The sequence below is a fragment of the Vicia villosa genome, linkage group LG4, assembly GCF_029867415.1.
Source record: "Vicia villosa cultivar HV-30 ecotype Madison, WI linkage group LG4, Vvil1.0, whole genome shotgun sequence".
In the NCBI taxonomy this organism is placed as follows: Eukaryota; Viridiplantae; Streptophyta; class Magnoliopsida; order Fabales; family Fabaceae; genus Vicia; species Vicia villosa.
In genome coordinates this window covers 119,540,332-119,554,677 of record NC_081183.1, presented here as the reverse complement: position 1 = coordinate 119,554,677, position 14,346 = coordinate 119,540,332, and the positions used below count along the sequence as shown (strand labels likewise).

At 34.2% G+C, this 14,346-nt stretch overlaps 1 protein-coding gene across 1 annotated transcript; it reads right to left on the bottom strand.

Moving 5' to 3' along the window:
* Window positions 1-1,077: 1,077 nt before the first annotated feature.
* Window positions 1,078-13,764, bottom strand: LOC131595111 (villin-4-like). The gene is made up of 24 exons (XM_058867383.1): window positions 13,296-13,764; window positions 11,368-11,480; window positions 11,109-11,208; window positions 10,295-10,363; window positions 9,944-10,180; window positions 9,633-9,810; window positions 9,418-9,550; window positions 8,404-8,566; window positions 8,120-8,267; window positions 7,900-8,000; window positions 7,294-7,449; window positions 6,630-6,698; window positions 6,457-6,525; window positions 6,239-6,376; window positions 5,985-6,113; window positions 5,376-5,523; window positions 5,248-5,258; window positions 3,502-3,642; window positions 3,151-3,276; window positions 3,007-3,072; window positions 2,240-2,570; window positions 1,901-2,103; window positions 1,589-1,747; window positions 1,078-1,497 (listed from the first exon to the last, which is right to left on the bottom strand). Exons 2-23 carry the CDS (start codon window positions 11,421-11,423, stop codon window positions 1,634-1,636), a joined length of 2,886 nt encoding a protein of 961 aa, XP_058723366.1. The 5' UTR covers window positions 11,424-11,480; window positions 13,296-13,764; the 3' UTR covers window positions 1,078-1,497; window positions 1,589-1,633.
* Between the last annotated feature and the right edge of the window lie 582 nt (window positions 13,765-14,346).

Sequence of the window (14,346 nt, the reverse complement as noted above, 5' to 3'; positions counted from 1 at the left end):
ATTGGGTGAATACGGTTTTCAAAAATGAAAACCCATTCAAAATAATTGGGTTATGGGTAAACCCACACCCAACCCACAAAACCCATGGGTTATTGAGTGACTATATTTTTTTCTCTTTTTTTTATAATTTAACAGGTGATGACTTTGATGTTTTTAATTTTGCTTGTTTCAATTTCAACTTTTTGAACATCTTTTATTTAGTAAGTAATGATTTTAACTTATTTAGGATGCCACATTTGGATTATTTTGATGCTAATTATAATAAATTGCAAGTATTTTATGTAATTCTAGGTTTTACTGTAATGTAACTTTAGTTCTTACAAATATATGTTTATAATAAATTTCATTATACATTTTGAGATTTGATGTTTAAAAAAATAGCAGTAATATGTTAAATTATTTATTAAGAAAAAATGTAACATATCATTAATAATTATATAAGGAAAAATAATATTGGGTAACCCATTACCCAACCCAATCCAACCCACAAATTTGTGGTTTTACCCAACCCAACCCAATGATATTGTGGGTGGTTATTTTTGCTCACCCAAACCAGTGTACCATATACGGGTTGGGTTATGGTTTTGACTAAATTCAACTCAAACCGACCCATGAACACCCCTACTAGAATTTGTAGCTTATACCTCCAAAATTGATTCCAAATGATTTTTACACTGATATTTTTTTGTTCAACCCACTTTTACAAAAATGTATCCAAACATAAATCAATTCTATTATACTCAATTCTGTTAAAATTAATACTACCAAACTCAATTCTGCTAAAACCAATTTTATTCACCGCCAATCCAAACACACTCTTAATCCCATCCCTACAAAATCACTTAAGATTGCACACATAAAGGATAAAATAAACACTAGGATTGCATTTTAAAAACAATATCTTCATATAAAATGTGTCATCCAGAAATATATTACTGAAAACATGTGTAGTTCTTTAAAAAATGTGAGATCGAAAATTTGTTATCCTCTAAATATTCGGTGGCCTTAAATGTTTTACAAGAACACATCAGAGTTTCTGGTTGACTCTTTTCATCCTTTCAATGGCGTCCTTGAAAATTGCAGAGAACAAAGAACCACACTTTATTTCCAAAACAAATATTGATCTGACTGGTTTTTACACTCTACTATACACACTTTGTCCTCAATATAAATACAACCTAGACCGCATTTGCAACCCCAATTGCTTGACCAAAACAATTTTAAAATAAATTAAAAAATAAAATAAAATGAAACCCAAAAGAATTTTCTTTTTTTTTTTTTTCAAAAACCAAGCTCACAAACAACCTTTGCCCTATAAAATTAATACCACGCAGCTAACTCAACAAAGACAATCCTAAACATTCAAACCACTGAAAAGAGACAAGAGAAGTGGAAAATCTCTAGTTTCTCTGGATGAAAAGTTTCCCAGGAGCAGTCGCAGTTATGCTAAAAAAATACTGATGCTGTCCCTTTCACTTCCACGTGTTCAGTTCCTTGCTGCAAAACAGAATCTCCCTGCTTAGAAAAAGTAGATATAAATTGATCAAGGAAAAATAATATAAACTCTTATGATAAAAGTTTCTTCTACCTGAACCTAAACTGCTGGGAGCTGACAAAAGGATAAGTTAAAGAATCAGAATAACTGAATAGCCATTTTGAGTTTGTTTTGCTTCCATTTGGGCAATTTGTAAAAAGCATCCTTGGACATCCCAAATTTCTCTTTGAACTCCGCAGATGATAGATAAGTCTGCTTGCATCAAGTTCAAACAAATCAACAATAAATGAACAGTAGCCTAATTATAAGCTGCATTTCAAAAGAATGACCCCGGCAAAAAGAACAAAAATATGAAAAGGAAGTAGATATGATGATATTATAGCTAGACTATATAGTCCACTTTACCTCTCTTTTAGTTACATCAATGTCGGGCACAGGATCAATAGATGTTATTTTAAGGCGTTCATATGGGTGAATCAAGAGACCTTCCTCGTCTTCAGCTTCACCTTCTTTCACATCTTCCTCTATGGTAAGAGATTCCACTCTTCCGCTCACAGAATTCTCCTTGTCATTTTTGTCAGGGTTTGATTTAGGGGTGACTGGACTCACTTCACATTGTAACAACCCAGAACAGAAAGCACATTGCGATAAAGTGAATTATATTACTCAAAGCAACAGTGATACTCAAAAGAGGGAGGCGAGAGGGAAGGGAGTTCATGTGCAATTATTTTATCAAATGTTTACCTTTAACTGCCCGAGGTATCATGCTTTCTCGTGCAGAAGGTGGTTGTTCAAAACTAGAAGTAAGTGCAGCTATGGCTTTAGATTTTGATGCTAGTATTGCAGAATCAGGTGTCGTAGATTTTGGATACAGCTTTCTAATTACTGGAGGAGGAGTTGAAAGGTTCCTAGCATTGGCGCTCTCGAAAGTAGCAGCTAGTGCATTAAAGGCTGGAGACCTGCCCCTCACACGAACCCGGTCAGGACTAACAGACATGCTACGTGAGGAACGCTGGGATTTATCAGGCACACTACTAGACCTTCCTCCGTATGAAGTTGTTCGCCGTTTGGGTTTCTGAAATATATACAAGGCATTTCAATAACAAATCAGAGTAAATGCAAATGCAAAGAAAATATATCTGGACAGGAAAAGCAGAGAAAAATAAAAGGTGGAGTGAATTATATCGGTTCTATACAAAGGATCATCAGCAAACAAGAGCACATCATCTTTGGATCCAATAGTTATACAAATTTTGTATTTGCTAGAATAACTTCTAGTCAATTGCCACAGGTTTTCAAAATTTGGGTCTGACATTGGTGTCGAAGGTTTGGACAAACAAAATAAGATTAACCAATATTTAATTGTAGAAAAGTATTTATTTCCATGATATAATTATTCAGTCTTAGATTTTAAAGGCCTTCAATACAGCGCTGATGTCACACTTCAGTATTTAGTCTATTTAAATAAGGGATCCTTTCATTAGTGATTGTAAGAAAATGAAATGCCTTACCGCCACTGGTGCTGTACCCCCATTTTTTACGATTTTAAGCTTCCTTTGAAATGAGTTCCCCAACATCTGCAAAGTTAAAAAGGAATTGTCAATATCAGGATGTTCAAATGTCAAATGATTATGCCATTATGTTGATAAACTTACTGCAGACTTTGCCGACTCCCAATTAAAAAAGCGAGTGAAAAACGGTGGCTCACTCCCTTCCATGATAACATATATTGGAGCCACCCGAGATATTTTTTCCAGCAGAAAATCATGCTCAAGAAATTTCTGTTCAATTTACAATAGTGAGTTAACAAATCCACAACCAAAGGTAGAACCTAATAGATGTTAAATTCAAAAAGCAAAAGACATGGAAATGATTATTATAAATCCCATTGTTTCGTAATAACACAGGGATGCTAGAGGACTCAAATAAGCATTAAATTAACTGAAGATATCAGAGTCTTCAAAATAGTAGCCACTAAATTAAGCTGGTAGCAAAACCAGTTTTACCTCACCAATTGTTAGCGCCTGCATTCTACTCTTGGTGTCAACCTCCTGGCCAACCCAGACAAATATATCAGAGTAACAATCCAAGATGAATATGTCTTCCGTCATTAAATCATCCTGGGAGAAGTTGTATATCTCCGTCACCTGAGAGAATTGCTCAAGATTAATGCATTGCAACAGAAATAAATCCTAGTATTCAAATTGTCAAAAGCAGTGCAGCACACGTGACTGAGCAAATTCACCCTTAGAATTTTGTAACAGTTCCCGTAATAAACTGAGGTATACATAGCACATTGGTCATATTTATCTGTCTGCATTTTTCACCAAAAGCAAGTTTTTAAAAGAAGCTATGGTGGCCATCAACACCTCTCAGTGAATAATCGTGCACCCACAGGTTAGATAATATCTAATCAGGTTATCTTATTTTGATCTTATGTGTTACAAGATTAACCATAGTTTAATTTTGAATAACATCTGCTGTCAATTTCAGTAATTTAAAAAAAAATAAACTATTAAGTAATCTTATTATGTAATCACATACTGAATTATAAATAACTCGATGAACACTTGATACTAGGGGGGTGAGGTATGGGATAAGATGTAGCTGGGAAGGAATTTCCGGGTGGCTTAGGGTTTGGAGCAAAGACAGCTCGCTGCTCTGATGTTTGATCTTTCCATTTTTCTCGTACCAGGCCCAGCGTCCATCACCATCTCCTGTTTCTACCATTAACCAGAGAATGCTCCTAAGTTTGAGTACTGATTCCATTGTCAATACTGATATGACAGGCACGCGACAAAGTGCAATGAGTACAAAGGGAAACCGTCAGAAGGGAGAGCGGAAGTTATAACAAAATGGAAAGGAGGCACTTTGTGATTGAAGGGTAAGAAAGGTGAGGTTGTTATACAGGAAGTGGGGTGCATGCCTTGGGTGAAGCAGGAATTTAGGGGCCTAGCATGGGGTGATTCCCTTCTCAGAAGGGGGTGCTCTCATTATTGAGAATATCATTTCTTTCATTCTTTTGCAAGGAGATTCATCTCCCTCCATAGTTCATCTACTGTTTTCATTCATCTTTTGTAAAGAGGGGCCATCCTCTGAGTCTGCTATCAATATCATTTTATCAGCTTCAGTTCATTATTGTGTTTGGATCTATTACAACACAAATCATTTTCCTGCCTCAAACAGTAGCACAACGATTTGGATAACGTGCTGTTTTAGGAAACTGTATTTCATCCTTGTTTCATAGCTTAACATTGACCATTTATTATGTTTTATTAACAGTATCAGATTGAGCAAACTCACTTTTGTTTCAATCTTATTAATCACATAATGCGGATAATGTGCTGTTTTAGGAAACTGTATTTCATCCTTGTTTCATAGCTTAACATTGACGATTTATTATGTTTTTACCAACAGTATCAGATTGAGCAAACTCGCGTCTGTTTCAATCTTATTTATCACATATCACTAGTGCTTAAAATATATTTCATTATTTTTTTACCAACAGTATCAGATTGAGAAAACCTGCTTCAGTTTCAATCTTATTTATCTCATATCACTAGTGCTTAAAATATATTACATTAAATTTTTCTTTATGACAAGCAACTTAACATACTACATCTAAAATATTGTTGAAAGCCAAGATACAAGACCTACTACTTTAACACACCTTCATTATACGGTTGCATTTCCGTAAGTTCCAAAATTAAGAATATTGTTACCAGAAATGATAGATTAGTGGGTGTACTCACCTTTAAGTTTCCTGCTCATTGTTCAATTGGGTGGCAGAAGAAAACCATCAGAAGAAAGTCAGCTATTTGCCTTCATAGGGGAAGGGGGGATCTGTAAATATCCAGGAAACAAGAAAATCATCCCTTACCTTTTGAGAAGTTGCAACAAAATAGGTGCGGATCACTTTCAGACTCCCTACTAATCTTTTGACTGGGATATTCTGATTTTCCTCCCAACAAATCCCAAAACTGTTCAGATTCTGTACCTTCCCTCTGTGGTTTTGATTGTAAATTTGGCTGCAGAAATTTGGCAAGCATGTGAAAACTAGATAGACGAAGAATAACTAAACAAATATAACAATATACTGGATAGCAATCTCTTTGGACATTTGAAAGTTTAAAAACTTGAAATTGATGTCTTCCAACACATTAACTTTGCAATCAACTTATATTATTACTGTTTTCTTCTTTTCATATCAGTGTAATTCACTGGCTAAGTAATAGGGGCTGTCAGACATGCCACTGAATAGCATCAAACCTAAAACCCCTATGACAACAGAGGCAATGCTAGTGTGGTTAGCTATGATAAAAACATAATAACCATATATTTAACCATTTTAACCATGAAAGTGTATAAAATATCATCCACATCTATCTGCTTGTCCAACACATCATTTGACCTAAAAACAAAAGCTAGGTTCTTGGTATTTGCTTAGACCCATTTAACTAAATTGCTTTGTCTCAAACACACATCATACCTTTATCAAATCCAGCATCCTCTCTACAAGTTCCTGGTCTTCTGCACTTGTATTGCTTCCAGACCAAGTAAAGACAGCGGGCCCATTATGAAGTATGTAGCAATAAGAGGAATTCAAGGAAGAAGCAACCTGGTTGACCCCCATGAAAATAAAAATTGATTAAATAAACAGTCTATGAATTCAGAAAGGTGTGTTGCCCAATACAACATAAGTGGATAGACAAATGACCACTACAAAAAGGCATTGGGGCATACAGGTTCAACTTGTATAGCTTGCATATTATCTGGTCCAGAGCCCTGGATGCGGAATAATGCAACACCATCCTCACTGTATGTCTCATCTGGAATTTCCTTTTCTGCAATGTAAGTCTTGTATGCATCACCAAGCCCACCCTGATAAAAATGATTGGAAAAAGTTACATGGCCAGTAAAAGATGGGGTGTGAGCTTCCACAATATTAGGACCATACAAACCTTAAAAACAATGAAGGTTTGTAGGATAGAATGAAATTGAATTGGTTCATTGCCTTCATATATACGAGCCTGCAGTCAATTAAAAATGCGTATTACTGTCAGTAAAGAGATAAGAAATAAGCATAAATAATATTTAAACAAAAGGCCAAAAACATAATTTCCTGAAATATTACCTGGGAAGCCAGAAACTTCATTGACTCAACCATTTTACTAGCCAGTGAATTAGCTGAAGCTCTTTCTTCCTATTTTCAATTGAAATCTTGTGATCAATACAGGTAATAGATTAACAATGTGCCGAACACAAATTTATGGATAGAGTGAAATATACTCTGCCATGCATATTTATTTAACACTTTCGGGCCCCAGACAAGTTACTAGTGCCAAGTATAGTGCAATATATAAGCATACAATTGGCTAGAGTTAACAAAATCTCTAATTTTTTATACATTTGGGATTTTTTTTAATAGGTCATAGTCAACACCAACTCCTGTAAAATTTTAATCAGTTTACATCTCTAATGGTTCCTAGAATTTGAAAACTATTAACCCATGTAGTTTTAAAAACTATTTTGATAGGACTCCTGAGTCCAGTATTTCGATATGTCCTTATGATGACTCAATCTGGAAAAAAAAATTGACTAAACAATAAGGACCCAATTATAGTTTTCAAACTATAGGAACCTATTTATGAATTCACAACCAAAACTTAAAAGGACTAACAGTTTACTACAAGTATTAATATTTTTCAGCTACAGCCGAACATTTTGCTTTCAGATTATTTATTTTAATATTCAAGACACATTTGACTAGAAGTAAAATTGTACTCAAAATCTTTCACCTCAACACTGCTCTTTCCTATCCACGTTCCAATAAGACAATCGTCCTTATCTTCTCCAGGATATGAATATTGAAAGATGAAGCAATCTCCACTATAAAATTTTGATTGATCAGAAGCTGGGAGAAGAATCTTTTCCTGACCATTCACGCGCCAAACCTGTATACAGTTAGAGTAAGACTGCTGTTAACTACAGAAATAAAAGAGAAATGTTGAGATTGAACAACACCATATCACAACAACTCCACCCAAATAGAGAATATCTTCTGAATTATCATGGAATACTAGTTATCAAGTTTTTTTTATCTTGTGCTAAAATTCAAGTTTTTTGTTTAGAAGATTGGAATTGACAAGGATCAAACTCTAGTCGTCAACTTTATGATAGAAAACACCTCAGATGTACTACAAGACTATGTATTCTGCCTCTCACTCAGGTGGCCATTATCGGGATGGGAGATAGTAGGAGATCAAAAAGGGCTCAAAATGATTTTCTAATCAGAAGAAACCAATTAAGCGGGATATAAAACCAATAAGAAAAATGACAAAAGTGAAACCGAATTGCATCAAGAAATATTGGTCTTGATAGATGATTTGCAACTAGCAGAATACCTGCAAATGTCCAGTGCAATCAATGTGAGGTTGAGGTTCTTCTTTTACTGCATCAGCCTTCAACAGACCCTTGACATTTACTCCTTGACGTTTCAGAAGTGCTACAAAATACAAAGTCGCAAATAAGAGAAAAATTTGAGTTGACATAATGGCTATACAGAAATGTAATGTTAAAAAATCTATTCATGTTATGATAAAAGCCATAATATCAATCACTTGCCTGCTACCTTGCCACGTCCGTCTTCAGATACAGTTACATCAGGGGTCTGAGGCCAAGAATCAAACTTGGACTTAAACAACACTGTTTCAAATCCTTCGATTACTCGAATTATTTGGGGTTTAAGTTGATCAATGCCACTGACTAACTCCTGTTATTTGGTCCAAAGCAAATTACTAGTAGTTAGAACATGAAGAATAAATAAATAAATAAATTGAAAAGGTATTGGTAAGTGTATTTAAACTTAAAGACAAATGCTAAGGGATGCAAGGGAAAGTAGGTATTACATCAGCAACTCCACTTGCACTTTTTCTGTCATCAAGAGAGGTGTTTCTTCCCATCCAGACAAACATTTCCAACCCACAATCCAGAATATAACATTTATTTGTGTCTAGAAACTCCCTTTTGAAAGAATCAGCCTCAACGGGTTCGGCTTGTCCCTTTTCAACACTGCAAAAACGATAATTTATGATAACTAAGCATTACAAAATCTAACACTTTAATACAACAAACGAATTTCATCAACTATTGTCAAAATAATTGATCTGCTTTGGAATTTTACAGTATTATACACTAATAAAATGTTAGGCTAAAAGGATAATTAAGTCTTATCCCTCTAAGTATGGTCGGCTACATGGATCAAATTACACCATAATGTATCAGTAAAAAGGAAAAAGGCTAAAAGGATAATGTATCACTAAAAACACAACATCCTCATCTCTACAAATGAATACTAAAAAGGAAAAAAATGCAAATGACCTCCCAAACACAAAATATGCAAATGCATCAGTAAGTAGGGCTAATCAAATGGAGGATAGTTAAATAGTTATAGAGATAAAAGCAGACAAAAGAAAACTATATACCATATCATTGAGATTTAGAGGTAAATGATACATCTTTAGACTTAATTCAAGACAGTATTACGACATTAAATCCATGTAGCCAACCCCGCCTAATAGGAAAAGATTTGGTTTTTATGGTAAAACATGTTCTAACAGGACCACCAGCGTGTCACACTTTTGCTAATCTTATAACAGTTTATTTGACGCAGTGTTTATTATTTGTGTTTTACAAATAAAAGGATGAAGCTGCGTAGGAGTGTCATTTCGCCTTTTAAAACCCCAATATCTAATACACACAACTAAAAAATTAAAGGGTGAAAGAAGAAGATTGCAAAACATGTAAACATTAATATATTTCATCCAAACATCAGTGTACCAAGAAAGAACGGAATACATTGGTAGTGCAACTAGAAACAAAAAAAAAAAAATGTAAGAGGGAAGACCGGAATAACATCATACCAAAGCAGTTTTGGAGCGCGGGGATCAGCAGACTTGGCATCATCACTGGCTGCTTTTCGTGGAAGAGGAGCAAATCCGCCAAAGAAACCCCAGAATTCCCCAGTTTCAGGATCAGCCATTAACTTTCCATCCTCTGCTTGGAAGTTCAAGAAAACATTCAATTCATAAAAATCAGTAATCACCTTTCGAACTTCAAAATATACCCGTAGACTTACCAATGGCAGCTATCTCGCACTTTCCCTCGTGGTAGGTATCTTTAATATACTGTACAACTTCCAAAGCTTTAGCCCTTTCTTGAATAGATGAATTGGAACCATTAAATTGGAAGATTTTTGACTCGGTGTCGAGAACAAAAATATCGTCATGGTTGAGTGAAGATCGAGCAAAAGGAACCTATAACATAAAAAAGTGACTACTCAGCAAGCAGAAAATTATGTTTCTGTATGTGTTTACCAGCCTGATCCAATGTGATCAATGACATGCAATACTCAAACCTCAAAGGCAGACAAAAAAACATCAAACTTGCCTCTTTGACATGCACAACATGTTTCCCTCTGCATACAAACAACCGTGTCTTATGTTTTTCAGCCTCAGCATGTTTAAAACCAGAAGCAACTCCACCTTCTAGAGGTATAATACACGGTTTAAAATAAGACAGGAACTTTTCAGTTTCGTGGCCCTGTACTTCCCGATACTGAACAGCTCGTCCTCCAAGAGCTGCATCCAGCTCAACAGTCTTGATGGCTGCAACACCAGCTTCATCCTATTTTTAAATTACAATCATTATGAGTAATGTCAAACCAAATCACGGGGAAAATAAATTTATAAGAACTAAGTAATATATCAACTAGGTTATGCTGAAAATATTGATCTTTACCTGACTAGTGTCTTTACCAATCCAGTAGTGGATGTCATGACGCAGAGCTCCACTTTTTGATGCGGTTGTCTATGCAAAAAAAATTAAAAAAGATTGGAAATGAAATGTATTCATACTAGAAAAAACCAGGGATCATGTATGATGCAGTATGCACAAGCAGCATAATAAAAAGAAAAAGCTATCAGGTTAGTAACTTAGTAGTAATGGCCAAAAGTCTAACGGAAGCCAGAAAATAATGTGAATCTTGCCAAAATAAGTGATACTGATGAATATATTGAGACTTGTTTCAAACACCTCATAAACTATCTTCATATGCAAGAGGAATCAAAGGTCATGGGAAAGAAGCCAATAATGTTATATGGATAAATTCAAGCTCACATTTTTAACTATTCTTTTTTCCTCAAAACACATTTTTGTACCAAAACTGATAAATGTATAGAGATTTCATAATGAATGTTTCCTTAGAAAAACGAACAGAACTAAGAAGAAGATAATGTCCTATAGCTAAACTTGTGTTCATATAAGACCAAGAGAGGATAGTATGTTTGGTAAATACAGTTTATCATCAATTCAAACCAAGGATGCACTCTCTAACAAACTGAAAAATGAAGACATGAAATCAATTTCTCACAAGTCATTACATACCAATGTTGTGATTTTATCATTTTGAAAACATCAAATGTTTCAAAGTTACAAAGTCCATGCAAAACAATTATAAACAGAAAATAAAGCTTCATGAATAGGCAGACATCAATTTGAGGCTAGCATTGTACGAAACTACAACTGAATAAACCACTTGGAAAATATGGCTTACCTTTAAGATCACATAGGAATCCCCAGTGAAAAATTTGCCATAAGAGGACTTTGGGATAGATATTGGATTAAAATTCTCAATACGCCATATTTCAAGCCCACTATTTACGGTTAAGGAGAATAATGCATAAGATCAAAGCATGAAATTAATTTACGCATTGAACAGAACCAGGTGAAGGAGAAACTTAAAAAAAATCTTGTAAATATTGAAAATCTGATAAATAGTAAACAGTATAATATGTTAATTAGATGCAGGATACGCCTTTTGTCCAGCTCCCTGAAAAGCTGGATCCACATCTCTCATGGAAACTGCCATAATATGATTCTACTATTTGGTCCTTCACACCCTAGCTTATATATAGAAAATAATTTCCTGAAAGGGAACCATAAATAATACAATGAATTGATAGAAAGCAATATCAAAGTTTACTGAAACTGCCAAATTAGAAGGTGAATTGCAAATGCTTCCACCAACAGTTTCGATCAACAAATTCTGGTTCAGAAGTAACTTTAATTAAAAACTGAGGAGACAATATCAGATAGCATAGATTAAACATAAGGTTGGCATCATTAATCAACCATTCGATAAATTTTTCTGACAAACTTGATGTAAAATACAAAATGTAGAGAAAAGCAAAGCTGCCATTGTGTTCCTTGAGATACAGTAAAGTTCACTACTAACTGAAAACCTTCCCTGTAATGTTCATCATGGACGCTTTTATAACCTTTTCTATTTTCACTAGAAATATACCCTCATGTAGTATTAGGAAATTTCAAATATATTAAGAACTCAATTATCTATATTGATGTTCCTCAAGTTAAGGCAAATGTATCAATAGTTGCAACCGAGAACAGGACTGCATTTCTAAGCATGTCACCAGTATCAGCTACTACAGGCTCACTAATTGCTGTCCTATAACATTGAATACACAAGCATTTCGAGTAAGCAATCATGACGCAAACCTTGTCATTGAAGTTGGTTGGATTAAAACAAACCATGAACAAAGAAGCCAAAAAGAAAATTGCATCTTTTGTCAACATGTCTGTTCGGCATACCTACTAAGGGCTAAATATTTTCGGTAGCCACCACTGTATGATACTAGTACATGAACAAAGCAAGCAAACACACACACACACACACCCTTGCATTTGCATCCAACAAAGTTACTTCACTGCCTTATGCAGAATGTCACTTATGCAAGTAGAGCTGCTATTAGAAAAAAAGCCTAATATCAGTAGTTATACTACTATAGAAAATAGCCGTGTTTGGGTAATCAGCATATAAGCACTTACTCACTGAGCTATTTTAGGGATTAGGAAGCTTAACTAATCACTTCCCATTATTTATTTTGTTCCCCATAGGTTAAATCCACACGGAAGGCAATCCTATTCGAGATGTTTCGGGTACTAAATTAGATCTTTCAACCGGTATTCAAATATCGGTTCGCCGTGTATGGGAGTCTAGCCCCTTCCGCTAGACACAAGGGGCGGTTGTTCACTTACTCACAAAGTTATTTTGAAGTAATTATTGAAGCTAAAAATAGCTCAGGAACATATAAATATTTACATCAAAAGTAAAACAAGCTTGAGTTAATATTAACCCTTCAATCTTACATGTATGATAGAGAATAGACTTAAATAAAACCAATATGGACCACTATCCAACAAACACCGGAAAAATCTGCGCAGTTCTTGCAAACAAGTAAAAAAAGACCGAAGTCACGAGAATTCTTCATATAATAACACGCCCCAACGCATATACACATGCAATAAAACGCTCAAATATTTCACAGAATGCCAATTTGCAAATACATCATCATCGAACAATACAACAAAGCTAATCAAATCATACACCTAAGCAACTGACACGTACGCATCAATATACACAATAACATTACACATCACATAATCTCGATAACTCAATAAACATTACAATCATTTTCCATTTTCCAAAATCCAAACATCAACATCTAATTTTTTCAACAAAAAATAAAAATAAACTAATTAATTAATTAAACTAGTCCTTTAAATTTCAACATAAAAATGCAATTTCGATTCAGGTCAACAAAATTCAATCAGGAACCACCAAACCAGATCGAAATTCAAGCTAAATCTACCTAGCTTCAGTAAGAAAAAAAAGTTGAAAAAAAGCTGAAAAAAAAGCGATTAAATTATCTTCAATTCATACCTGGAAATGAAGCAGTAATCGATTATACCTTTATCGGAATCAGCACCGAAAAACAAAACCAGAAAAATCAAAAAAAAATCGAGAATCGAAGAACAACGCGAGTACTACACAACCTCGAGTTGAAGAAAAAAACTGAAATCGAAGCTTCAAACTACGAATAAATAAATAAATAAAGTTGAGGAATCGAAGTGAATAGATTCTAGCAAGTTGCAGATCCAATCAGAGAAACGAGAATTGAAGGTGCGGAAAATGGAAGGAAAAAGAAGAGAGAGAAAAGTGAGAGAGAAAGAGAAAGTAGTGACTGAAGAAGAAAGAAGAATTTTAGAGAGAGAAGAAAAAAAAGGAATATTAAAGAGAATAGAATAGAAAAAAAGTTGAAGTGAGAGAGAATGAGAGGGAAGAATGATGAAAATGCCAGGCGTGCTTATCACTAACGGCAACAAAACTTCTTCCTTCCGTCCAACCCCACACTACACCTCATTGATGAACTGTAAAACTGTTTTTCTATATTTTTTTCTTTTTCGAGTCTCTTTAATTGTTATAAGAAAATCTTCTAATGTTTATTTTATTTTATTGTCTTAAAATTATTAATTGAAAATTTATTGAAAAAATATTTTGAAAAATATAAGTTAAACTGCTCTTTTATTCGGTTTTACTTTCTTTAATAATTTATGTTAAATTCTTTAAAGATATTTATTAGTATTCTTTTATTTATTTTTAATGTGTTTGAATGAAATTATTTAAAATTTTAATCTTTAATTAAAGATATATTCTATGTTTGACAAGCTTCCTAATTATGATCATGGGTTTCTGAAAATTTATAGTCGAGATTTGATTCATGCTTTCGTTAAAGAAGAGTTTTATGATTTATTTGATCTTTTAGTCGAGGTTTAAGGGATTGACTTACATGCGGAAAGCTCGCGTAGAAAGCTTGTAAGGTATTCGTTCCTTGATTTTAATTTTTTTTGTTTGATTGGTTTTTTCTTGGTCAAGTTTACGTAGAGTGATAAATAAATATGTCTGTCCCGTTTAGGTTTGTCCCAAAAAACAG

Excerpts from the sequence above, each read along its gene's own strand:
- LOC131595111 (XM_058867383.1), bottom strand. The coding sequence starts at position 11,423 with ATGGCAGTTTCCATGAGAGATGTGGATCCAGCTTTTCAGGGAGCTGGA. Across the intron at positions 6,114-6,238 it reads AAGCTATACAAGTTGAACCT|GTTGCTTCTTCCTTGAATTC; the intron begins GTATGCCCCAAT and ends GGGGTCAACCAG. Across the intron at positions 5,524-5,984 it reads GGATGCTGGATTTGATAAAG|CCAAATTTACAATCAAAACC; the intron begins GTATGATGTGTG and ends AAATTTCTGCAG.